Source organism: Protopterus annectens, chromosome 3.part1 (assembly GCF_019279795.1).
Source record: "Protopterus annectens isolate FY-2018-M chromosome 3.part1, PAN1.0, whole genome shotgun sequence".
Classification (NCBI taxonomy): domain Eukaryota; kingdom Metazoa; phylum Chordata; order Ceratodontiformes; family Protopteridae; genus Protopterus; species Protopterus annectens.
This window is the reverse complement of record NC_056732.1, coordinates 1,473,125,184-1,473,152,658: the sequence shown is the minus strand read 5'-3', so window position 1 is coordinate 1,473,152,658 and position 27,475 is coordinate 1,473,125,184. Positions and strand designations below refer to the sequence as shown.

The following is a 27,475-nucleotide window of genomic DNA, read 5'->3' as shown; positions in this document are numbered from 1 at the left end:
GTCCACCTTTACCAACTCTACTCCCTGCATCCTCACCATTCCTCTACCCTCCCTCTCATTCAGATACATATATTCTGTCTTAGCCCTGTTGACCTTCATTCCTCTGCTCTCTAGAGCATATCTCCACCTCTCCAGAGTCTCCTCAACCTGATTCCTACTCTCACTACAGATCACAATGTCATCTGCAAACATCATAGTCCACGGGGCCTTTTGTTTGATCTCATCTGTCAACCTGTCCATCACCACTGCAAATAAGAAAGGACTCAGAGCTGACCCTTGATGTAATCCCACCTCCACATTAAACGGATCTGTCACTCCCACTGCAGTCCTCACAACTGTCATACTACCCTCGTACATATCCTGTACCACTTTTACATACTTCTCTGCCATTCCTGACTTCCTCATACTATACCACAACTCTTCTCTAGGCACCCTGTCATATGCTTTCTCCAAATCTACAAAGATACATTGCAACTCCTTCTAACCTTCTCTGTATTTCTCCAATAACACTCCCAGAGCAAACATTGCATCTGTAGTGCTCTTGCCTGGCATGAAACCATACTGCTGATCACTAATCATCACCTACATACATATACTAATTTCCAGATGGCTGTACCGCAGAACAACGAATATACTACAAAGTGCCACAATATCTGAAGAAGGCACTATGAGGGTAGAAAGTATTTTGGCCAGTATAAGTGGAGAGGTACTGGTCATTCCAGGTAATAAAACAGGCATGACTATCTCCTTCAATACTGACACATATGTGCCCCCCCCGTCAAAATATACTAATTATATAGCCGATTATTGAAGTCCGCTATTTTCCGGATGTTGATTATATCTGGTCTTTTCCTGGACTCTAACACATTCATATGAGAACTTGACCATGTCTTTCTTTACCCCCCCCAGATCATTCTTCCCTACATGGATAACAGTTAAATTGTATGCATATTTATGGGACAGTGATTTATGGACTTTCATGGTCTCCTGCACCCTAGCCCCTGAAAAGAACCTTTCTCCACTCTGTCCTTGCTCAGCCTGCTCATTTTAATTTCTGTGTCTCTGACAGTTGAGTCACCTATGACATTGTCTTGGGTGTTAGCATGCTCTGATGATTTAAAGTCTTGGACATTCTATTCCAGTGACCCATGCTTGGAATGGAATTGGTTGACATTGGTATGTTGGAATGGATTTGAAGATAACAGAAGCAAATGCTGAGGCTTTGGTATAACTGTATGGCTGGGATCTCAGTCTGTTTGTACAACCCCTAAGTGAATTTGGTAGGGAGTTCTTTAGAACCTAAGCTTATGTAGGTTCCATATTGGTGTTGGGTAGTAGTGGACAGGGAGTATATGCTTTACACTAACATTACGCATGGAGAGGTTAGTATCTAATCTGAACATATATATATATATATATATATATACATATATATATATATATATATATATATATATATATATATATATATATATATATATATATATATATATATATATATATATGCATCTCACAGGTAATCTGTCTGCAGGATAGCAGTAAATGATTGTCAGTGTGCATAAAGCAGTACTACACTACCACAAGGTACCTTATGTTAGCATTCTGGAAATAAGAACAGCAAAAGAGCGTATTAGGTGGAATCCAACACCAAGAAAAAACAAAACCACCTGTAGTGGATGTTTGGTACTCAAAGAAGTTCCAAAAGTATTGTCCAAAAGGAAATTTATTCAAAGTTATATAAACAAATCAAATCAATTCTGGAAATACTTAAAGTAAGGACAGACTGTGGTTCCATGGTGGCTGAGAAGACTTCCTACTGAAATGTTGAAACTCGTAATGCCGAGTCCTGAAATGCCAAAAACAAAGACTGACAATACAGAAGAGCAAATACTATACATCTGTTTTCTCCATTAAACTTACTTTTGCAGGGCAGCAAGCTCCCCCCTCCTGAACATTATATATACCAACTCTGAGATTGCCATACTTCGGGGAAAAGGAAATACTCTGAGAAAAGGCAATCTGTGGCATTATATTCCAAAGTCTGGATTGTTGATCATTTAGTCTCCAGATTCAATCAGTGTTATACTAAAACAATGTACATGCTCACTAATAAATGTATGTGTGAATATGCATATATATATATATATATATATATATATATATATATATATATATATAAAAAACTAGTTGACAAAACTATGCACTTTTCTCTTTTTGAACAGGTTCTCAGATGATTATTATTTAGAAAGAGTCAAGCAGTTGGAGAAGTTGTCATGGGAAAAGCAACCAAATGAACTCCAAGCATTAAGGTAATATAGTGTTGATATGAGCATATAAAATGATCTAATGTGAAATTATATTAGTTTTTTTTTTTACCTACAAGAAATGCAGTGGTCTTATTTTTGATGGATTTTTCCTTTTTTTGTTTCTTTAATAAGAAAAACATGTTTAGGTTATTGTTTAGATTATTCCATATGTTAAAACAGGATTCTTGAACTATGTTAGCATGTTTATTTACTTTTGGTCCCATTTCAGTCACCTTTGAAAAAGAAATTGGTTAAGCTTAAAATGCCCCCAGGGGCAGCTTGCATAGTACTTTACTCTGAACCTATTAACATCAAGCCTTGCCATAGCTTGTAGGCCCATTTGTTCCTCTACCTTGTCCAGTCATTGCCCCTGCCTGACTAAATAAGTGATTTCCTCTCTGCAGTTTGGAGATTACTCTAAAAAGCTCCCTTCATAAGTGCCAACAATGGGTACAACAACCTGCTCTCAATTGGTCATTATCCTTGGCTAGGTTGGGATTTTATTTTGTGCCTACATTTCCCAAGAGAACTTAATAATAATATTTGCTTCCAAATATCAGGGCATGACTTAACTTATTATACTGTGGTCCTGCTTCTTATGGATCTGATATTCCATTCCTCCCCCAAGAAACATTCCTGCAACTGGAACACAACCAGCTAACTCTTCAATGGAATAAATTGCCATGCATCATACAAGATTGCCCATATAAAATTAACGTTAATGCTGTAATAGGCATACCACAAACTTTTTTACAACTGAAGCAGCTCTTATAATGAAAACATATTTTAATTAATGAAATGGCTGTTGGTAGAAGCATGCTTAACTCTCTGACAGTCCATATTTCTGTGCATAACTGTTTACAATGAGCATCAGAACTTGATCTATGGACAGTTCTTCCTGCCCTACAGCTTCACGTGGAGAAATGACTTCAGGGGTTTAGTTCTGCATCTGTTAAGTATCACACTTCTGACAGCCTCTGTTCTCTTCTATTAAAAGTGTGACAATTCTGGTTGCCCATGTTTGTGGAGCTTCAACACATTTGTGTTGCATGAATGCCTGAATTTCCTTCTCTGTGGCTTTTCATCTTCTCCTTGAACAACACAGGATTTTTGTTCAGTTACTTCAACAACTTTAGCTTTAGGCTCTTTATCATAACTTTTGTATTCGTACTTTATCTACAGCCTGTAAACCTGGTTGCCTTCTGCTTTTAATGCCATTATAATATTTGTTTCTACTGATTTTACTTTGAGCTGACGTTTGAGTATCGGTTATTTAACAAAATAAGACATTTTTCTTTTTAGTCTTATGCACATTATCATTTAATCTGGTGAAAGACTGAATGCTTGTGATGGAGTATTCCTCTCTTTCATATTTGTGTGATGATGATTCCTTATAGTTTTTGTTTCTTTAAAGATTCTTCGGTAATTAAATAGTTCTCTCCAATACTCCCCTAGATGATAAATAATATGGACCTGATTTTACCTGTTTGATTTTCCTCCAATGCACAAAGTCTTCTGAACTCCTGACGTTTCTGTAATGGATCATTACAGTTATGGCAACATTAAGTTTACCTTATAACAAGAATATATGGTTTAAAATGTATTAATTGGGCTTGCATTTGTTGTTATTTCATAGAACATGGAAAATAATCACACATAGGAGATACATGACTTCTTTGAATGGTAACAAATTTATGCCTATACCACCCTATGAATGATATGGAATTGGCTATGCTGCCACCTGTTACTTTGGACACTTACTATGATATGCATTTCAGTGGCACGTGGCACAAGTCTGTACTACTTGTTCTAAGTCAACATCCCTGGTCAGTATAGTATATATGCTGCCCTTTCTTTGTACTTTGCTATCTCAAATATGATCTATGAATTTTGTCAAGCATTTGTCATATTGGTTGAAAGAAAACTATTACTTTGTCAGCTTTGAAATTTAAACCCTGGATACAACTTATGTCTTCTTCCAACCAAACAAAAAATAAATAAATTAATAGATAAATAAAAGTAAGACTATGACTGGTATTCATAGTTATTTATGCAAATGTGCTGAGGATATCCATGATGTTTTTGGATGAGCTCAGCTGAGCTGCGACTCATACAGGCCATCTACACTAATGCGTGATGACCTCACATGTGCTTATGCAAATATGCAAATAATGAGATGTAAATGAGGAGTGATCTAAATCTGCATATGCTAAGGAAGCACATAATCTGTGATTCACAGTCATATTTTCCTGCTTTTCCATGCTAGTTACAGAGGCACTATATGAAGAGAAACCACACCAAATCTATCAGAGTTGCAGTCAGTGCAAATGTAAATGAGGAGTGATCTAAATCTGCATATGCTAAGGAAGCACATAATCTGTGATTCACAGTCATATTTTCCTGCTTTTCCATGCTAGTTACAGAGGCACTATATGAAGAGAAACCACACCAAATCTATCAGAGTTGCAGTCAGTGAAAATGTCACTTGCTGCTAGCTTTACTGTTTCCAGGACTGAGCTACTTGGCCAAAACTGCATGTGCCCAGTGGCACTCAGCAGCAAGAATGCGAAAATGTAAGCAAAGGATTACCCATTATAACCTCTGATAATCAGAAAATCTGTTCGGAGTGGACAGTGACATTAAAAAGGTCTTAGTGAGTATGTTTGACCCCATAGTGGCACTGCAGGAATGCATGAGCTTCCTGTTTCTGTGGACAGCAAGGTATGGATAGCCCTCACGATACTTGCAACAGGGACCTTGCAGTGACAGACTGGGGACATGTTGGGGATCTCACAGGCCTCTACCTCAAGGATACTGCTGCAGTTCCTGGATGCACTCTTGGCACATGTAGGTCAGTATATCTATTTCATCACCTCATTACCAAACCAGAACAATGTGTGCCATTTATGGGCTGGCACACTTTCCTGAGGTACTTGGTATAATAGATTGTGCCCATATTATAATTAGGGACCCTCATGGGTAGGAATGGCTACATTCCATCAGTTGCCAGGTAGTGTGTGATGCACAGGGGTGTATCACCAATGTCTCTGCCCAGCATCCTGGTAGTGCACATGATTCCCATATCTGGCACACTAGCTCACTGTATCACCTCTTCCTGCATGACATCTCACTGGTAAGTGTTATGGTCCATTATCAAGGTTCTGAGGGTAATACTGATGAGTAGAAGTGACACAAGACACCAGGGCACAAGCTTAAACAGTTTATTACCAAATAACACTAAATAATCAACAAATCAAATCAAGAGAATGATTTTGTACTTACAAGCATCAAAAGAATCATCTTTGCTCACTGATAGGGGGACTCTAAATCCTATCAATGCAGCTATCTGTCAGTCAACACATTAACGAAACTGGCAAAACTGTATGCTCAGTCCGAGCTAAGAGTTTGTGTTGATCAAATCAAATCAGATCCAGATGATGAGTTCCAGCCTGTTGCTGGCTGGTGGGCATTTTATAGTCCTGTACAAACAATGCGTTTAAGAAGGTCATGACAGTTTTGAGCTGATGGAATATTTTAGAAAATTACAAATCATTTCCTAAGTGATAAATAAGACTTATAGCATGCCTGTTTTTTTTACTTTAACTACTTCTGCATACTTCCTCTTCTTAAGGGAACAGTTAGCCCTTAGCTGACTACAGACTTATGATAATTCCTCTTATTTGACTGTGAGCTGCTAAACATTTTATCAGATTCAATAAAGTTCAGTAAACAAGGTTACTTAAAACATGTTTCTAGCATATCTTACAAATATTTCAAAAGCTACTTGCAAGATGCAGTCCCTTAATATTGCTGATATTTCCTTGTATGCAGGAGTGAGGTAGTTGAGGCATCTAAAAATCTGGGCAAGCTGTGTGGGCCCTTCACACTAAGTGGAAAATATTTTTTTTATATTGCATTTAAGTAGTTATTCACATTAGATGTATTGCTGAATGCTAATTTCTTTTTGTTTTGTTTTGCTAATGCTGGATATCCACTGGAGTCATGGCTCATAACACTAGTGAGAAATCCAAGTGGAGCTGCAAAACAAACATGTAACACATTCCTGTTCCAGACATGTATTCTCATTGTGAGGGCTTTGGATGAGTCTGGTGGTGCCCTTCACTATTACCCAGCTACTGTGTGCAAGATGTGTACTGAATGTTGCATGCTACATAACATGATCATGTGCTGGTCTGGTGGTGAAATGACACATGCTAGCACTGCAACTCCCAGTTCTCTTCAAATGTTAGTAATGATGACCAACCAGCAACAGTGGTAATGGACCATATACAGCAGGCTCATGCATGGCATGCAGCTGCGTGGGTAAAGAGGTGGCATCTAGTCCACAATCATGGAACATGACATTCATGTTAGTGTTTCCTTTAATGTAATAACCACAAGAGTATAATTGATGCATGCAGTGATATCTATGGGCTATGCTGTATGGTACATGGTCTGCTGTCATTGTTCATCTAATATTCTCACTCATCTTAAAATATTTTTTTATTATCTTTTAGAAAAGTTGCTCATACCATTATCATGTTTGAGTGCTCGCAGACTCCTGTTCAGTGATGTCATAAGGAAAGATATAAAAAATAATTCATATTTTTGCCTACTTTGATTAATAAGTTCTGATTTACTGATTACTTAATTATACAAAAGTAATAAGTGTTGTCAACAGTGAAATACAGCCTGAGTTAATGCATTGCAAATTTAAGAAAATGAATTGTACTACTTTTTTATAACATATCTTCTTAGATTATTCTGTGATACTGCAAATCAGATTAATTTTATGCTGTCATACACAATAATTTCTGACTTTATCATCATTTGTACAGTGGGGGGGATGAAATGACAGAAGTATAAGTTTACATAGCAGGATACTCATTTTAATATGTCATTTGTTTATGATATATTTCTCCTGAAAAATTGTTGTGCATTGCTACTTTTCTGTTGTAGATAGCTACCACCTGTAGGAATGGCAATCCATGTATCCTTGTTTTTTTCCCTTTCATTAATGGTGTGCATACTAGTTTTACAGGGGTGATATGCAAATATTTGGAAATTCTCCCCAACCACCATTCCAATTAAACAGGCAGTGTATCTTTAACTCACTCACTCCAATGAAGCTCAGAAAGTTTGCACTGTAACTTCCAATCGGCAGAGCCTATGTCTGTTGACAGAATCAAATTATGCCCTCACATTTCAAACAAATGTTCATATCAAAGGAGCCACAGGCGTTATGAAAGAAGTATAAATGGCAAACTCTTCAACACAAACTATTTTTATAGTGGTAGTATTCTTTAGGTTCTAGGTCATAAACAAAACTTTATAAGTCACAGTAACAACAGTAACTATTAGCATTTGTAATATTTTGTAAACAACTTACAATATCTCAGGAACCACTCAAATTACACACATACTGTCAGTAGTATTTTATTCATTTAGCTGAGAGCTTTCAAAAGAGGCTAGGGACTGTCTGTCTTACTTGGTTGTTGGGATATTTAGAAAAATGTGAAAATTATATTTATATAAATTAATATCATACAAACAGCAGTGAATATCTATTTATCTGCACTAAGAGGTCAAATATTCATGCAGATGAGTTTTCCATTGTGTAAGTGTTAAGATGAAATCTTTTAAAACCTTGTACATAGCATGGTTTTGGAATTATTGATGCAAATATGAACAAGCAATATTTGACTACTAGAGGCATCAGTAGTTAACTGCAGATGCAAGGCTCCTGAGAGCACCCCGGCACTATTAGGTTTTACCTCATATCATGCGTTCCGGCCCCAAAACCCGGACCACACCACAAAAGGAGGGGGTGTATCCATATTCATAAAGGATACCCACACCTCCAGGTTGGTGGCAACGCATAAGCTCGGAAACCATCCAGGTGCAACTAACCATAGGCAAAACTGCTCTACAAATTGTAGCATGCTACAGGCCACCCTCTCAAACTCAGGAACCCCACACAGCCTTCCTAAAGACACTGGAGGGTATAAATGTTTCTCCAAACACCATCATATTGGGTGACTTCAACTACCCGAATATAGACTGGGAACATTACTCAAGCCCTAACTTTCTAGCCCAACGGTTCCCGGAGTTCATAAATTCAAATGCCATGGAACAGCTAGTCACTGTTCCCACGAGAGTAGAAAATATACTAGATCTCATTATCACAAACATGGGGACAAAATGCTCCACACCGGAAGTATATCCCTCATTGGTGAGATCTGATCATAAACTAATCTCACTGGAAATCCACATCCCGCCCCCACCCCAAACAAAAAAGACCACAGTGAAGAACTTCTCTAAAGCAAACTTCACACTAATCAAGACTGGTGTGGTATCCTTCAAGGCCACTGAGCCAGTGGAAACCACAACCCAAGCTGCGGAAGCCCTTACAAATGCCTTCTATGAACACCTCCAGGACTGCATGGATCAGGCAATCCCAAATAAAACCAAGACTCTTTCCACAAAGGGCAAACGTCCAGTCTGGTGGACCCCAGCCATTAACAATCTTTACAATAAGAGGAGAAAGCTATTACATGATAGAACAAAATCCATAAAAGGGAAGTCACCCCTGATCATTATTAGTAAAAAAATACGAGCACTCATAAAATCAACTAAGGCCAATTTTGAGAGAAAAAATGCCATGGATTCAAAGGACAATCATAAGGCCTTTTTCAGCTATGTTAGGAACCTGGATGGAAACTCCCAGATATGCTCAGAATTAGTCCAAAATGATACAAAAATCACTGAACCCACAGACATTGCCAACATACTGGCAGACAGGTTCAGTGCAAACTTCACCCCGCTCTCCCCCCCTAAAGGAGAGATAACTATCCTAGCGGAGTGTAGCCTCCCAGACATCTCAAATGCGCAGGTGAAAGCTGCTCTCTAAAGCTAAAAACACAGCATCAATGGGACCGGGTGGTGTCCCCGGCTGTGTGCTACACGAGCTAAATGAGGAATTAAACCCGCACATAAGGCAGCTGTTTAATCTCAGCCTTACCACAGGATATGTGCCCAAGGAGTGGCATATGGCAACTGTGGTCCCACTCCACAAAGGCGGTGCCTCTACGGACCCTGGTAATTACCGCCCCATAAGCTTAACAAGTCTAGTCTGCAAAGCTATGGAGAGGATCATAATGGAGCTCATAAACAAAGATATAGGGGACTTGCAGACATTGGACCCGACCCAGTTTGGCTTTGTCAAGGGCAGATCATGCCTTTTGAACTTGGTCGACTTCTTCGAAACAGTCACCAAGGCCATTGATGAGGGAAAGGCAGTCCTGACAGCCTACCTTGACCTTGCAAAGGCTTTCGACACAATACCCCACTCGGGTATTGTAGAAAAACTTACCAGCTTAAATGTAAACCCATATGTCACAAGATGGGTTGCAAACTGGCTTAAGGACAGAACCCACAGGGTTAGAGTTGCTGGCGCTATGTCAGACTCCAAGTCAGTCACAAGTGGTGTCCCACAGGGCTCGGTCCTTGGCCCCCTATTGTTCGGCATCTACTTCTTAGAAGTACAGGCCAACATGGGAGGACTTTGGCTGACAAAGTTTGCAGACGACTGCAAACTGGGCGCCATAGTGGAAAGTGCATCGGACACGGATATCCTTCAGAAGGGACTCACAGAAACAGATAGCTGGTGCCATAGAAATGGCCTGAAGTTAAACGCCAAAAAATATATAGTCATACCCTTTGGGAAAAACAAGGTAACCCCAAGCTACCATATAGGTGGCAATCCACTAAGCACAGAAGAGGTTATCAGGGACCTGGGGACCCAGGTTGACAGTGGCCTTTCTTTTGACACTCACGTTGCTAAAGTGGTTAGAAAGACCTTCTACATTCCCCACCTGATCATGAAGGGATTCACATCCAGATCTAGTGAGGTCATTGTTCCCCTGTACTCTTCACTTATCAGACCAATGATCGAGTACAATGCCCCATTCGGGATGTATCTCACCCGACATCTGCAGCAATTGGAGAGACCCCAAAAGTTCCTCACCAAAAGGATAAAGGGACTCCAAAATCTGTCCTATGCTGCCAGATTGAAGAAACTCCAGCTCTATTCAGTCGCATACCGTCTGCTCAGAGGTGACATGTGCCTGACATACAAGGCCATGTCCAACCCGGAATTAATGGACATGCTCCACCTCAAAAAATCCAAATCCACCAAAACCACTAGAGCAAGCGACTTAAACCTTAGCACGGATATAAATAGGACATGCTGGAGGGATAGATTTATCACTCAGAGACTCCCTATGCTGTGGAATAAAATCCCGGTCCATGTGAGGCAGAGCACCTCGCTGGCTCTGTTCAAGAGAAATCTTGACCTGTGGATGGGAGATCGTAGGTTTACCCCAGGAATCATCTCTGTGTCACTGCTGGACAGAGGCACAACAAACTAATGGGTACAGTATTTTTTCATATAAGGGGTGGCGTAAGCCACAACACTTTGGGCTAGGCTTATAAATGCCTTAGGGCAGATAGCCTAGTATAAACCTATGAACCTATGAACCTGGATGCGTCACTCTGATATAATGAGTTAAAGCTGATTCATAGTAATTCAAGATCAAATGAGTCATGGACATCTCCTATAGACAGGCTAGATGATGGAGCAAGTAATTTTGAAGAGGTGCTACAATGAGAACTGTAAGGTGAATTAATATGATGTTGTGATCCACTTGATGCAGGTGATCCTGCTGTCACTTGCCTGACAGTCCTACACACCCATGATTGTGACGTTGATTGTGAGGTTCTGCTAGGTATAGATGAACACTGACATTGTCTGGGTGAAATATCTTGTGCTTGTTCACCTTGACTGCTGACTTTACTGTCCTAAGAAGTAACGGTATATCACGGGATCTCTTTCCACATGTCCAGACAGTACCCCATCCTCTGCCCCTTGAAAGACTGATACCAACTTCACTCAGACATGTCCTAACTAGTGCATGAATGGATTTGGCCACTGATGCTTGATGTGCCACCATACTATGCTTCGGTGTGATTTTGGTATTATCTCTATTCTCTGCCATTTCCATGTAGTGCTGGAAATGTTGTGGCAGTGCTTGAGCCCTAACAATGTCACAGCACATTTCATGTTGGGCAGACAATGTTGTGGCAGCTGTAAGAAATTCCCACACCTGGATCCCCTTGGTAAAGTTGTCAGTGTGGGCACTGTTACCTCTGAATTCCTGCTAATGGCAGATTATAATACAGACAAAATGGGAGGTCACCATGGAACAACAGGTTTAGAGGGACCCATGACCAAAAAAATAAAAAAATAGAATTTACTCAGTGCTACAGAATTATTGATGTCTCAGTACAGAATCGTTCAGAAAGTGGTAACAGGAAACAGAGGTTCCAACCCCACAGTATTGTTCAGGAAGTAATAGCATGGAACATGGTATTTCTCTCACCCACGGCATGGTATAGTCAGTAGCAGCATGCTTTCTGCTGGATTTCCCCACTCACAGCTCAGGAAAGTGCAATGGTGGTATTTTGAGCTGCTTTCACACCATACATGTTGGATACTTTTTATTTATTTATTTATTTTTTGCTGGAAATTACATGAAACCACTACTTTCCACATTGCTGGAACAGAATGGAGCATGCTGGATTCTCTACATTTCTTGCACTTTGTGTTATGATAAGAATGTTTTATGTTGCTGTAAACTACTACTTTGTGCATGGTGCAGTGATTTTTGCACATTGCATTAGAGGATTAGGGGAAGAGGGATGTCTGCGTGTGTGTGTATGTGTGTGTGCGTGTGTGTGTGTGTGTGTGTGTGTGTGTGTGTGTGTGTGTGTGTGTGTAAAATGTCCCAGTTTAGACAGTACATTCTGGTTAAGTGACTTACTCAGAGCCACAACAGGTAGAAAGAGGAAAACCCTGTATCCTTAGGGGGGTAGCTTATTAAGAACTTTGAGCCTTAATCCTCCACACCAACTGCTGGACCTCTTCTTGTATTTTTTGTGTAAATCACTGGGGATTGCATTCAGTCGATGTCCATCATTAAAGTTGAATAGTTTTTGTGGTTAACAAAATGCATGTTGATGAAACATCTGTTGTTGTTACATTTTTAAGTGGCCTGTTTTGTTAACTGTTTAAGTGATTTAGAGTGGACTGCTCTTATCATTCTCCAGTTTTACAGAATATGTCTGATTGTGTTTCTAATTTATGCTCTGTACTTGAACAAGTCATTTAACCAGACAGAGCTGTGGGCCAACTAGAAATTTGGGCTAGGCTCTTCAATGGCCCCGGGAGTGGAAGCCTAGTAACTGCCTATGAACCAGAGTAGTCATGGTACAAAGGAAGGAAATTGATTGTAGTAAACAGGAGCATTGTCATATGAGCCTTGTGTTTTGGCTATATACCTTGGGTTCCTTGTTCTTTTGAATGCTACCTGCATTTATTATTTGGCTGTAAATACATTGGAGAGCATGAAGTCTGAGTTTAATGTTAATATTTTAACTATGAATACATGTTTTGCAAGCACATGTGTGAAATACAGTGTGCTTGGGCTACAATAGGTTATCAACCACTTGGTGCAAATAAGCATGGCTATGAGCTGTTAAAGAGCTGCTTCCTGTAGAAAAAGGGTTTAATTCCCTTAGCCTTCATTTGTCTTTTGTGTGACTCTGACCAAGTTACTTCATCAGACAGTACTACTTGCCTGAAAATGGGAACTCGTGTATTGTGGGCTGTCCCAGGCTGTTAGCAAAGGTGTCACACATTTGCCTTTTTGAATTCTTGAACCCGTCACATAGCCACTAATTAATACTTTACTATATACTATTAAGAATTAATCCCTGCATATCCATTATAGTTTAATGGGCTTCCAGATGCATGTTCACTAAATGCAAGTTTCACGGAAGAGGAGTTTACTATTTCTCATGCTAAGTCTGTTTTCAATGAGAGAGTGCTTTGTTTAGAAAACGTCTGTCAGTGTTTTTTTTTCTAAAATTTGAAATATAAGTTTTAAATGAAAACCAAATACCTGTGATAATTGTAAAAGTAAAAGAAGAAAATAGTATATACACTGAATGATTTGAACAGTGTTTTTAGTAATTGGAAGAGACAAACAAGTTATTGGGATATTGATGTGTCCAGGATCTGGCTCTGTTGACTCCTGAGATGCTTGCTGCAACAGTACAGCATTATCAGTCATTCGAGTAGGTCAGACCAGTACTGAGTTATTTCAGAGGGAATAGGTATTCTTTATGATGGAAAAAATATTGGGAGGTCAAGCTGAGATGTGGGTATTTTGCAACCTCTAAAAAAAATAGTCTTTATGTCGTATGCAGTAATATTTTTGAATTTGGTAAGCGTGGGTTGTTGAACAAAAGCTGCTGCAGCATCTATATTGTCTTTAATTGTTTTACTTTATTCATTACATTAACAAATTAATTAATTAATTAATTAATTAATTAATTAATTAATTAATATGCCTGGACTTTATAATATAGGCTAAACTTGCAACATTTTAGTAATCTAAACATGTTGCATTGTAGTAATATATTTTTGCAGTATCTTCTTTACAGCCTCCAGCAAATGCTTAACATTTGTTGGGTCATATCATTTGCATTATTTTGGATAAAGATTAGAACTGTATGCTCTTCAGCATCCATTATGTATTCATTGTTGCATACTGCTGTGACACAGTCTTGTCTTCAAGATCAGATTCTAAAGGTTTTCTGCATTTAGTTCAAAGCTGTTGCTCTGGCAGTTAATGTAGAAGACTAAAGCTTTGACTTGTTAATGAACTGCTTCTATGACAAGGGTGCAAGGATTGAATCTTTCCACCTTAATTTACCATCTGTGGGATATTGAGCAAGTTAGTTAACCAAACAGTGTTTTGGAGCAATTGGAGAATTTGAGCTAGGGTTCTTAATGGTCTCTGGGACTACATGCCTACTGACTATTATCCTATTGTTGTTGTTTGCCAGTAATTCCATATTGCATATCTGATCTTGTTCAGCAAATGTTATGGTGATATAATCAGCTCACCAATTTGTTAATCCAATGTGGGCAATTTATTCTTCAAGGGTAGCAGGCAGTGCATTTGTAGATGAAGGAGTGAATCCAAAGTTTTGCCAAAAGCAACTTCTGTGTTAGTAATAGTATATATATATATATATATATATATATATATATATATATATATATATATAATTTTTAATGTGAAATTATTCTGATTGTTTTTACTTCTGCAGAGATTGTGCATATTGACTTAGCATATGTTATCAGGTGGTTATTTCATATATCCTCATAAAGGGTCTATATCAGTTTATCAAAGGTTCTTTCCCATGAGCCTTTGTTCATCAAACCATATACAGTGAATGCCCACTTTTGTGAATGCCCAGTTCAACAAATTACTTTCACAAGGAAAGTAACGAGTTGCCCAGCATTCAGACCATTACACAAAGTACAGTATTCCAACCCACCCAGGTGGGGGGCTGTGCCCTCCACACCCAAAACTGTATATACCAACTCTGAGATAGCACTACAGTGGGGAAAAGGGGAAATTTCTAATGCTGGGCAACTTGTCAGTGTGCCCATTATAAATCAGGCATATCCGAATAGAAATGAGTCCAACCACTGAATTCTTCATGCATGACTGGACTTTCTATTGGAAAATGTAAGGCTGAATCACAAACATCTTGCACAGTCAAACCAAAGAGTTAAGAGACACATCCCCCTACCACACACACACACACACACACACACACACACACACACACACACACATGTACTTCAGACAACATTATGATTTTTTTATACATATGTTTATATATACATATGTTTATATAAAAACTGATAAAACTGTGAACAGAGAGTATCAAAATGTATCATAATTATTAATGCAAGGTTAGAACTGTGGGCACATTGGTAACTTCATAAAGAAGATCAACAACAGGAAAAACAATTTATTTCTGAGGAAAAAAATTTTGTCTGTTAACTTTGATTTTTAATCTTTGTGTTTAATACTAAACACATTATTAATAAAATAAGAGTTACATGCAAGTAGGACAATTGGTAAGCATACTTAAAACGATAGCTGCATGGGTTTCATTTAGATAACCAAAGGCTTATTTCAGTAGAGAAATAATCAAATGTCTTGTTGCATCAGTACACTGTTTCATGAAACAAGCATTTAGCTGACATTGTGGTATGGTGGTGACAGGGATAGTTCTACTTAACCTGGCCTTTGTATAATCCCAAAGTTAGTTTATTAGAGATGTATAGATATAGGGGGTTACAAAGGTGAATGAAACATTGTTTTTGTGTGTTGTTATGAGGTTTGCCTGCACTTAAGTGCTCTGATATAAAGACAGTTATAGTCAGTATAAATGGTGAAACAGATAGCTTACTTACCTCTGACAGTGGAAAATCAGAAGGTTGTGAGTTCTGTTCCCACCACAGGTGACTTAATTTATTTTCCATTAATGACACTACACTGCTGCATTAGGGGGCAGCACACTCCTTCATGTGCCACCCTTTGGATAAGATATTAAACCAAGATCACTTCTGCCTCAGTTTCTGGTAACACAGGTGGATATAAAAGCTCCCATAGCATTTATCAAAAAGAGTAAGGGTCTTTATTAAGATACAGAAGAATGACTATACATATTTACATTATTTACAACATGTTCACAAAAAATTATAAAAAGTTAACAAAAGCCAAATAAAACTAACCAGGCAAAGCACTAATATTCATACCTTTCATAGCTGATGTTTAACTACTTTTTGTAAAGGCATCAGTTTCCAACATTTATTACAGAGTAATTCCATACAATCAAATGTCCATGTATACCATAAACAAGCAAATTCTATTTAATCAATGACATCAGTATGTTTTTTTTTCTCTAATGTGCAGATAATATCCATAAACAATCATATTCATACCAATCTCTACCATTCCACTTCTTTTCCAAAGATCCACACTCTTAATGTAAAACATGCATATCATGTGACAGTGTAAAAAGCTAGTTCTATAGTTTCCTCAATATTATATAAATGAAACAGTTTTTCCTGAAGCACCTTATACATCCTATGACCTTTTACTGGCAATTTCATTAATGACAAACCTCCACAAAAACTTCTTCACGTAATATAAATGAGAAAATCTTTTAACCCTTTGTATAATACTCTTCTGTTTTGCATCAAAAATTCTGCCATAGATCTATCCTAATCAAATATTGCATGATCTGTTCAAAACATTGTTTTCTTTTTTCTTTTTGGAATACTGGTATCACATACTTTCCAGTCCACTAATTTAGAATAATATTTCTTAGTATACTTACCAATATTTTCTTTATTTTTTATAATTCAGTTGAAAACAACTTTCCATATCTTCTTTCGGCTTTTTCCCGGTTAGGAGTCACCACAGCAGATCACCTGTCCACTCATGATTGGCAGTGGAGTTTAACAGTGTCAAGTTGCCAGCCCAGTGCCCAACCTTCCACAGAAGGAACACACATGCACACATACACGTCTAGGGCCAATTTAGAGTGTCCAATCCACCTACAGCATGTTTTTGGAATGTGGGAGGAAACTGGAGCACCCAGAGGAAACCCACGCAACCACAGGGAGAACATGCAGACTCCACACAGAAGGCACCCCAGCCGAGGATCAAACCGGAGAACCTCTTGCTGTGAGGCGACAACACTAACCATTGCACCACCGTGGCCGCCCAAAACAACTTTCCATATATATGCCTTAAAATATTACTGTAAAACACTTCGGTAGAAGCATACATAAATTTCAAAATGGTATACAGATACAATAAAAAAGCTATGGGGTGAATTAAGCTAAGACCACCTCTCCTAACATTATTATTATTATAAAGAACACCCCCCTTTTAATTGGATTCAGTCTATTTCAACATCATAAAGAAAAAAAAAAGTTTTTTCTCCAGTAAGGAAGACAACTTATACAATGCCCCTAAATTATTTTTTCCTAAAAATACTGAATGGACTATATGTATTTTTTACCAAAAGAGAGAGTATACAATTTCCATCCCTTAGTGATAGCTTAAAGCTGCTGTATTAAATGTTCCAAACAAGAATAAACTACTTTGCTGTCCAGAAAGGAGATGCCCAAAATTGTAAAAGAAATTGGAAGAATGCTATTAAAAGTACTTTACCCAAATGCTTTATATTTCTCATATGATGTCAATCACAGTGTAGTTAACTACTCCACTGATCTAAGCAAGACAATCCCACCCAATATTGGGCTGTAAACTGTAACAATTAGATCATTAGTATAACAATATATTAAAATAACTCTTAGCTGACCTTGACACAAAATATATGCCTGTTCCATATCTTTTTGCATTGTCTGTATGAATGCATTAATCACTAATCCAAATAATATGTGAATAAACAAGGACCACTGATTCACATCTCTACCTATCTACATCACTTTTACCATCCATCCATTAACTATAGGGACAAAATGACTTTTTCTAGCATCCCAAAAATTTCTAGAATCTGCCATACTTCTTTATTAGTGATACTATGAAAAGCCATATGTAAATTGCATGCTAAAAGAATATCATCCAATCTATCATTTAGTACAGCCTTCACAAATTCCATTATATATAAGAACATGTTTTATGAATCTTTATCCTTCACACTATACACCCTTTGTCCAAATACTTCTGAAATAATTTTCAAAGTTCTTTTTTAGAAATAGCCATTAGAATTTTATATTCAACATAACTCAAGGTAATAGTTACCAGTTTCTTAAATCTGATTTATTGTCATTCTTTTTTAATATCCTCTTCAATATTCCCATACAGACCTCCATCCCCATGAGCTCTTACACTAAGTCCTTGATTAAGTACATGGGATCACAAGGGATTACCCATTTTAAAAAATAGATGCAAGAAAACCAAATATAGTTGTCCATGAAAAGAAGACAAAAGTAGTATAGATCACTGAAATTGCTATACACAGTGATTGCAGTGTCTGACTTATAGAGAGACTGCAGGCAGAAATGAGGGCAACGTAGAAGAAGGATACCCAGACAGTTCCAACAGTAGCAGGTGCAATGGATCTTATAAAAAGTAAATTGCAGTCATATTTAGATATACTACCAATACATGTTACTTCATATCAAATACAGAAAGGGCCATTTCTGGGCACATTGTGAGTGCTGTGAAGAACGCTTTTAGTTAATATCAAAGATTGAAACAGTGTTAATTTCATGAACGTTAATCATACTTTGACTTAGAAAAGGGGTCCATTCCTATCACGATATGAGAAATCCAAAAGACTTGGAGAAATGAAACCAAGAAAATACATCTAACCTACTATGCTAAATCTCACAAAATGTTGTGTTACGCATGTTTTGTAAATAAATATCCACCATCCTCATTATCTCAGTATTACTAACCACTGAATCTCCAGACCCCAACTATCATTCCCAAATCATATTTTCACAACTACAAATTTTCCTTCCTTCCCTTAGCAGATATTTCTGATTAAAGAAAGCATGTCATAGACTTATCTGGTGTAACGTACAGAGCACCTGACATTAATGAAGCTGAATATTGTCACCAGTATATAAACTATCATCACACTGTCTATAAATAATCTTATGCACTTCCTGCCTACTCTCATACCATGTAAATTCTACTCCCATATAAGCCTTAGCATATTTTCTCTTATAAGAGGTCTGTCAATGAGACCGATTTCAATAAAACTGCCACATATCTTAATGAGAATTTCATAGGTTCATTGGTATGTACTAGGCTAGTTGACCTTGTGGGCCATTTTAAGTCTAGCTAATTTTCCTCAAAGGTGAGAATCAAGCCCTGTGTCTGTGAAAACACCTTAACCATAATGCCAAAGGCCAACCCCTGTAAATAAATACAAGTCCCTTATACTTTTACAAAAGAACCAACTTCTCATGATCTCGAGTTACTCTTTTCATCCATTTTCCTTCCAGAATAATATTCTCTTTACTCCCAAATATTCCCCAAATAGCTACATGATCAGACAAGACCACCTCAGTATTACCTAATAATACCGCAACTCCAGAACATTGTTCTTCACCAAAAAACATACTACTGGTCTTCCCCAATATAACTCAAAATTCGCCTTTGTTCTGAAATAAGATGTCTAACATCTAATAAACAAATTGTCTTTACAAAGAGTGTGGCACCATTGCAAAACTGCACATATTCTAATATTATTTATTAAACTATTATCATTTAAAAATACAAGAGAAGAATTATCCTTTTCCTTCTTTTGTATTTTTCCACCCCCTTTTTACATTTTCGCTCTCTAACCGTTCATGTATTAGAATAGTTTATTTGCCTCTCTTTGTATACATATCCCCTGTCATGCATCTGTTACTACTACCCATGTAAGTCCTGTAACATATTCAGAAATGTCCCTAACTCTACCTCTTTAGCCATTTTGACGTTCAGCCTCCACCTGTTTATCTCTTGTTCTACCTGCAGAACAACAGAAGTAGCACATTAACCACAGCATGAAACAAGTCACATGTAACCCATAACTGGCCACTCTTGTTAGATTTCTAACAACATGCATTGCAATTTTTTGAACATGCTCTGCCATTCCACATTATGATACTCCTCCAATTTAATGACAAGAATCAAAACAATAAAATCACATTTTAGGCGGCACAACATATCTCAGTGTTCTCCTTACCCCTGCAGTAGTCACAACAAAGAATTATCCACAGTTTTCAAGTTAATCAGTACTTCCCACCCCATATTCTACAATCCCCTTTCATCATATATCTTTTTAAATAGACAACACATTTGCACAACAACCTAAGAAATCATCTCTATTAAATATTTTTGTTTTCATCAAAATGTCTGCACAAAATTGTAGCACCATTTTTTTTTCTTAAGAAACTGGAATAACTAAACAAATATTAATTCCAGGGAAAATATTCTTTTTCAAGTCCATTTTCTGTGAAATGTTTGACAAAACAGAAAGGACTCAAATTTCACATTAAAAAAATTAGTCCCCAAATTTATAAAGGTATGAAGATCTATTACTGAAAAGCCCAACAATGTAATTAACTTCTCCCATACAAAATAGTAATATATAGTCATGCCTTTCTTTCCTAGTATTCTTATTGCTGGTCGTTGATTCATGTTCAGTTTTTAGTAGCAATTCTCAACCTTAACATAACTCCATCTATGTCCTTCATGCAACGAACAAAGACTTCCACTCATGTGAGATCCTTCCACTGCTCCACCATTTGACTTGCTCCCCTCCTGTGCCTTCTGACAGTCCCTCTTTACCAAGATCATTAGTACCAATGTGCTCCACAGAATCTGACCAAGAGAATGAGAGAGGGAGAGAGGGAAAGCAGGAGAGAAGATTCATCTTTAGGTTTTGACTCCACCAGCATTTGTCACAAACAAGAAACTTCAGTTCAAACCACTGCAAAACTATAATACATCCTCCCTCCATATAGCTGCACCTCTGTCCACCAAGGTCAGTTGCAGACTGGAAACTTCTGCCATGAAGTATAGATGTCTTACTCTATTAAAAACAGAAGAGGAAGTTCTCTGGCGCCTGGGTCAAATTTCCCCTAGTCAGTATGAATATCAGCCTAAAGGTGTTCCTGAAAAGAGGTGCTGACTGGTCAACAAAGGAAAAATAAGTAAATTAAACGTACATTTATGTGACTGAGAACACAGTACAGTGTACTCAGGGATTTTTATATATAACCCAAATTTTTGTATGATATCAGCGTTAATACATTTAGAGATGTCGGGTTGCGGGTTGTTGGGAGGAGCTTTCCTCCACAAAAATGAATTATTTTGTTTCTTTTTTATGAGAGTTGCTGACTTTTAAACAGGCTGAGATTGTACAGAAACATGCATTTAACTAACTAAGATCAGAGTGCACTAAGAACTGAGATATTTTTATGCATCCCCACTGTTGTACAGTCTTGGAATTAGAGCATTTAAAGAAACTGGGTTGCAGGGTGCAGGTAGGGGTGGGCTTGTCAACTAAAAGCTGTTTTTGCTATTCTGATTAGTTAGGACTTGATTATTTAGGTCCCATAGGATGTATTCATTCAAAATGTTACTTCATTTTATTGCTGTAGACCACATTACATCCCCACAGTAATATGTGTAATATATTTTAAAATGAATAAATGAAGTTTGGGAACAGATGTAAGCTGTCACGAGACATCTTTAGGGGGAGGGAGGGAGTTTTGGGACATAAGAAAATAGTAAGTAATATGGTAGTGTGTTTTGAGGGAAGTGGTCAAGCAAGGGTTAAGCAGGTTGGAAGCTGATGGAGGAAGTGAGGTAGCATTGGGGGTGGGTCCTATAGGCTTTTGGGATGGGTTTTAGTGTTGAGAGTTACATTTGGTGTGATCTTGTAGGGCATGGTATTAGAGGTCTGAGATGGAGCCAGATACTCCAGGTATTTACCATGTTTCAAAGTCAGTGGGGATTGCCACGAATTTTAGTGATTCATTTAGAGGGGAATGATTTGGGTAAGATTCCGAAGAAGCAGTCAGTTTACAATATTTGTGAGGATTGTTTAGCATTAAGGAAACTTTATCCTTCAGTTAGTTTGGTTGGTCGGAGATTTTTCCTAGGTTAGTTTGGAGAGAGGCAAATCATTTTTCAGTGATTGAGAGGGCCAGGAAGTATGTTAATTTCAAATTGGAAAAACAGTTGAGGAGAATGGGGGTGCATACTATCAGGCATATTGAGTGTGAGGATAGGAATTCCATGTGGTATAGGGCAGATGGGGTTCACATTAGTGAATTTGCTGTGGATTTGTTTAATTTAAATTTGGGATTATTTTTAGAGGATTTAGTTAATGAGGTTATGGAGTGAGGGGGAACAGCCCCGTGGGGGCTGATGGGTGGAGAAGAAGGACAGACTTGCCCCTCTTCTGTTCCCCCTCTGGCAGATAGTTGGTGGAAGGATTTGAAGGGGTAAATTTTGATGGTGGAGGTGTTTGAATTGGTGGTCTGTATTGGTAATTAAATGCTGAAGGTGAGCTAGAATGCTGCCTTGTTAGTGCAATGATAAGTGAGCAAGTGGGGGACGCTACTTATCCTAGGGTCAGCGGTTACACTGTCCTTATAGGTTATGTATTTCATGTTCTTTTACAACATGTTTTATGTATGAGTATTTGATTTGGTATTGTGTTCAATAAAGTTCATGTTTCCATTTTATTTATGTATATAACAAAGGTTGTCAAAGGTCTTTGGGTGTTTGTGTGTTTTATTAAAGTGGAGCGTGACAATCACTTTTGAAATGCTGACAAATAATTACATTGCAGTCATTTAGGCATTTCTGGTAGGAAGCTGCTATATGATCTTTATTTTTCAGTAGAACAGATTAGACACTCAGGTCAAAATACAAAGAAAAGAATAAGTTAGGCTCCTTTCTAATAATGGATTCTTAGCATTCCAGTATATATCTATTCCAAGATCAGCTAAATCAGTATGAACTCAATTTCCATTAAATGTTTAACTGCAAGAAAACAGGTATATATTTTTCCTGTTAAGAAGATCCCAGCCTTTATCTTAGAACAGAATGGTGTAATTCATAAGGTAAGATGCTGCGTTCACATGTCATTTTTCCATTTGGCTGATTTTTGCTTAACATTACTTCCACACATAAGAGGAGTCACCTTGTGAAATACCACTGCATATATAAGAATATTAGCATAAGAAGGGTATACCTACCCAATCTTATCAGCTATTCTGGCCGCTCCCTAGGGTAATATATGTTTTATTTATGATAATATCAGTGGTTGATTTTCATGCAAACATATTTTCTATGGTATTTTTCTGCGTATTTTAAAAGGAAATATTTACTATGAATTTATTTAGTCAGTAACATATTAATGATTATCTTACACAAGCTGCTTCCTGTGGTCCAAGGTTTGATACCCGCAACCTGAGTTTGCCTAATTGTATAATCCTGAGGAAATCACTTATCAGACATTGCTCTTGGGCTGAGTATGAAAAGGGCCATGGAAATCAGTGGTCTACATGAAATAACAAATAAAAATCAACATAGTACACTTTGTCCTACTCTGGGAGTACCACAAATAAGTATTTGTATGGTCTGCAAATAAGCCATCAGTAAGGATGCCTTTTTTCACAAGTTTTCCATAAAATTTTCTTTCATTTTCACCTGTATTCTACTCAAATTTTGATAATATACATGCAATTGTTTCAAACTGTTTTTCCATATTTCCATTTATTCCAGTATCTCTGGAAATAAATCTCTACTAACATATATTTTATTTCCGTACTGAATTTGTTAAAACTAATATAGTCTTTGCAGATTTCAATTTACTATTTTGAGGGAAATGTAATATTGCAATATTTAGTACTTCAAATATAAAAGTCAAAATTGTGTTTCAAATAATGTAAAAGGTATCCATTTTCTTTGAAATTCATGCAGGCAGTATAAGCATCTGGAATATTATGTGGATGATTTTGCATGAAGTAAAAAGGGCCAGTTATTTTGATGCTAGATATATCTCCTTTTACATTTTATATTAGTTACTGATGGAAGCCTACTAGTGCCTTATATCGGAGAGAACTGACTCTTGAATAATTCAGCTTTAATCGGCTACTCCAAACTTGAATGGCAATTGGCCTGTTTTAATTAATTTGAATAACATGCATTAATTTGCATAAACTGTTTCTTAATTATTATTCCTTGGCATTAAAGCCTTTTGCCAATTATAGGCATGCATGTATATCAAACATGCTTTAGAAATATTCTTTGCATATTGCGAGTAGTCATCAGTTCTATTCCACATCAGCACTCTTCATTATAGATATAAGTTTAATAATAACACACGTATAATTCACAAATGCCTTTCTCTTACATCATTTTTACTTCACAGCATGACTTCAGATCTGCATTTTATTCCGCTATCATCAAGTGACATAACATAAATAGGACTTACACTAATTCATTGTTATTTAACAGAAAAGATATGGGCCTGGTAGGAAGAACATGCCCTTTTGCTAAAAGATCTTAAACAGAATTGCAACACAGTATACTGTAGATGTGAAGAAACAGGACTTGGTCATCAAGTTGGTGGAATGAGAAACTCTGTAGTTATTATATACATTTAAATTAGCGGAAAGAACTTTATCTTCAAAACATGCCTAGGAAAGTACACACAAAAGGAATTTCTAATATAAAAGCTATACTGGAAAACTTCAGAATATGAATATGAAAAGGCATTGAGGGAAATACGATTATATGATACATAGTAAAAGGCCTCATTGGCAAAAGAAAGGAAGTTACATGTGTTTAGTGAAAACTGAATTGAGCCCGTCCTTAATGTTGTATGCAGTCCTGGAAACACCATTTTTTCAAAACTTTTGGTACTTGAGGCCTTGAATTTAATGTCACTCTGTATAAAACTGTCGATTGCTCTTCAACTACTGACCCTGGCTCTGACTTTGCAAACACACTGTAAATGCATGTATGTTTAATGATGTGCCTTTGCATGTTTCTGTTTTCTACCTCTGGCTTGGGATACAGCTGAAGTGGCTTATCTGTGGATTAGATCATTATTCATGTTATCAAATGATAACATTGAGAATTATGAGTGGGTCGTCAATCATAACTAGCTTATTAAGTGTTCGAGACATGGATGCCAAGAAATTCACCCAAGGAGCGAAGCTGGAGAAGTGAATCTTGACATCCATGTTGCGAACATGTTGGCTGATAATAATAAAAGAGAGTGAATGATCGTATGTGTGTTCTTACACTGACGTTGTTGGTGTGGAGAGGCCAAGAGGTCACATGACCATGTGCCTTATAATAAAGAAGGAAGTGAGGGTTGTTCCCCTCTTCTGTTTTTAACCAGATTGATTGCCTTCACATGTGTTTATTTTTGCTCTGTAATGTATGTCTAACCCGAATTTCTTACCCTTAAGATGATACCGCCAACAGGTTATGGGCCCAGGGGGGAAGTAAGAAGCTGATGGCATAGACTATGTTTCGACGGAGATGAGAAGAATTACGAGTTGTGGGAGACAAAGTTTCTGGGACATCTGCGCTTGCTAGGGCTGAAAGATGCCATTTTGCAAAATGTGCAGTAGGATGCAGAGGACAACGAGAATGAGGAGGAAGGCGACGACGATGCTGAGAAAAATGAAGAGGCATATGCAGAACTAATACAGTTCTTAGATGACAAAAGTTTGTCCCTCGTAATGAGAGAAGCCACAGACGATGGTAGAGAAGTGCTTCAGAACCTGAGAGACCATTATGCTGGGAAAGGAAAGCTATGGGTAATTAGCCTATAAGCTGAATTAACAAGCCTCCAGAAGGCCACCAGTGAAAGTGTCACAGACTATATTATTAGGGCTGAGACGGCCATTACGGCACTTAGAAATGCTGGGGAGAAGCTCAGTGATGGATTACTAACTGTGATGATTCTTAAAGGGTTGCCTGAAACTTTTAAACCATTTGCAGTCCACATCACACAAGATGATGATAAGTTGAGCTTTGGTGAGTTCAAAACAAGGTTGAGAAGCTATGAACATACCGTGAAATTTAATACCAACGTGAGTAATGATAATGTAATGAAAGCAAGTGGCCTTGGGGAAAGAGTAAAAGCAGAGATTATATGCTATAGCTGTGGCCGAAAGGGACAGAAGGCACGAGAATGCCAGAGAGAATATAAAGGCCAGAGACAGTGGTGTAGTTTGTGTAAAACCTCTAGCCACAGGGACAGTAACTGTAGACGAAAGAAGAAAGACAATGTGAAACAAGCAACTGACGTGGATGATCACACATTTGTCTTCAGAATAAATGAGCATCAAATTCGTGAATTAAAACAGAAGGGATTAATAGTGGACACTGGCACTGCGTCACACATAATTAACGACCTGAAAAAGTTTAAATACTTTGATGCAACTTTCCAACTGGAGGAAGACATTGTGGAATTAGCTGACGGAACGAGAACCTGTGGGGTTGCACAGAAGAGAGATAATGCAGAGGTATGGCTGCTAAATAGAGAGGGGCACAAAGTAAAGGTGATGATGACTCGGGCGCTGTATATCCCGATGTATTCACAAAGCATTTTTTCTGTTAAGGCAGCAACGTCCAAAGGGGCCTCAATCAATTTTAAACGAGGCCGGGACCAGCTCATCTATAAAAATGGCACCAGGTTTGACATAATTGAGTGTGAAAGACTCTATTATTTAGACACATATAAAAACGGCACCAGGTTTGACATAATTGAATGTGATAGACTCTATTATTTAGACACATATAAAAACGGCACCAGGTTTGACATAATTGAATGTGATAGACTCTATTATTTAGACACATATGATGGCGAAAACGATAGTGAGATACATTATGATGCATCTCAGAGCAGTTATGACATTTAAGCATGGCATAAGATCCTTGGTCACTGTAATTTCGAAGATGTGTCAGAATTAGAAAAAGTGGTAAAAGGAATGAAAAGTAAAAGTAAAGTTGAGAGACCTAACCTAGATTGTGAAACCTGTATGCAAGGGAAATTTGTCCAGAGCAGAAACAGAGAACCAGATGCAAGAGCAAAAGTTGTGTTTGAACTAGTCCATACTGATTTGGCAGGCTCAATTGAGCCAGTAGCAAAAGATGGCTTTAAGTACACTTTAGCATTTACTGATGACTACTCGGGTGTAATATTTGTCTACTTTCTGAAAGCCAAGAGTGATACAGTCAAAGCTACTGAAAAGTTTATTGCAGATTCAGCCCCTTATGGGAAGGTAAAGTGTATCAGATCAGATAATGGCACTGAGTTCATGTCGAACGTTTTTCAGTCACTATTGAGTAAAAATGCTATAAGACATGAAACATCAGCACCTTACTTACCCCATCAGAATGGGACAGCAGAGAGAAACTGGAGAAGACTGTTCGAAATGGCAAGGTGTATGTTGATAGAGAGTGACTTACCTAAAGAGTTGTGGACATATGCAGTAATGACTGCTGCTTTTATTCGCAACAGATGTTATAACAGGTGTGTGGGGCAGACCCCATTCTTCATGCTAGCAGGAAAGAAACCTGATCTTTCAAGGATGAGGTAATTTGGATCAGTGTGGTATGTATACAGACAAGATAAAAAGAAGTTAGACCCAAGATGTGATAAGGGGA

At 37.7% G+C, this 27,475-nt stretch overlaps 1 protein-coding gene across 2 annotated transcripts in view; it reads left to right on the top strand.

The window, feature by feature from the left end:
• The window catches only part of ST8SIA6 (ST8 alpha-N-acetyl-neuraminide alpha-2,8-sialyltransferase 6), a 1,083,972-nt gene that overhangs the window by 405,742 nt on the left and 650,755 nt on the right, over nt 1–27,475 (top strand). For both annotated transcript variants that reach the window (XM_044067540.1, XM_044067539.1), the window contains exon 3: nt 2,223–2,309. In XM_044067540.1, the coding sequence (XP_043923475.1) occupies nt 2,223–2,309 (87 nt within the window). The remainder of the gene's footprint in view (nt 1–2,222; nt 2,310–27,475) is intronic.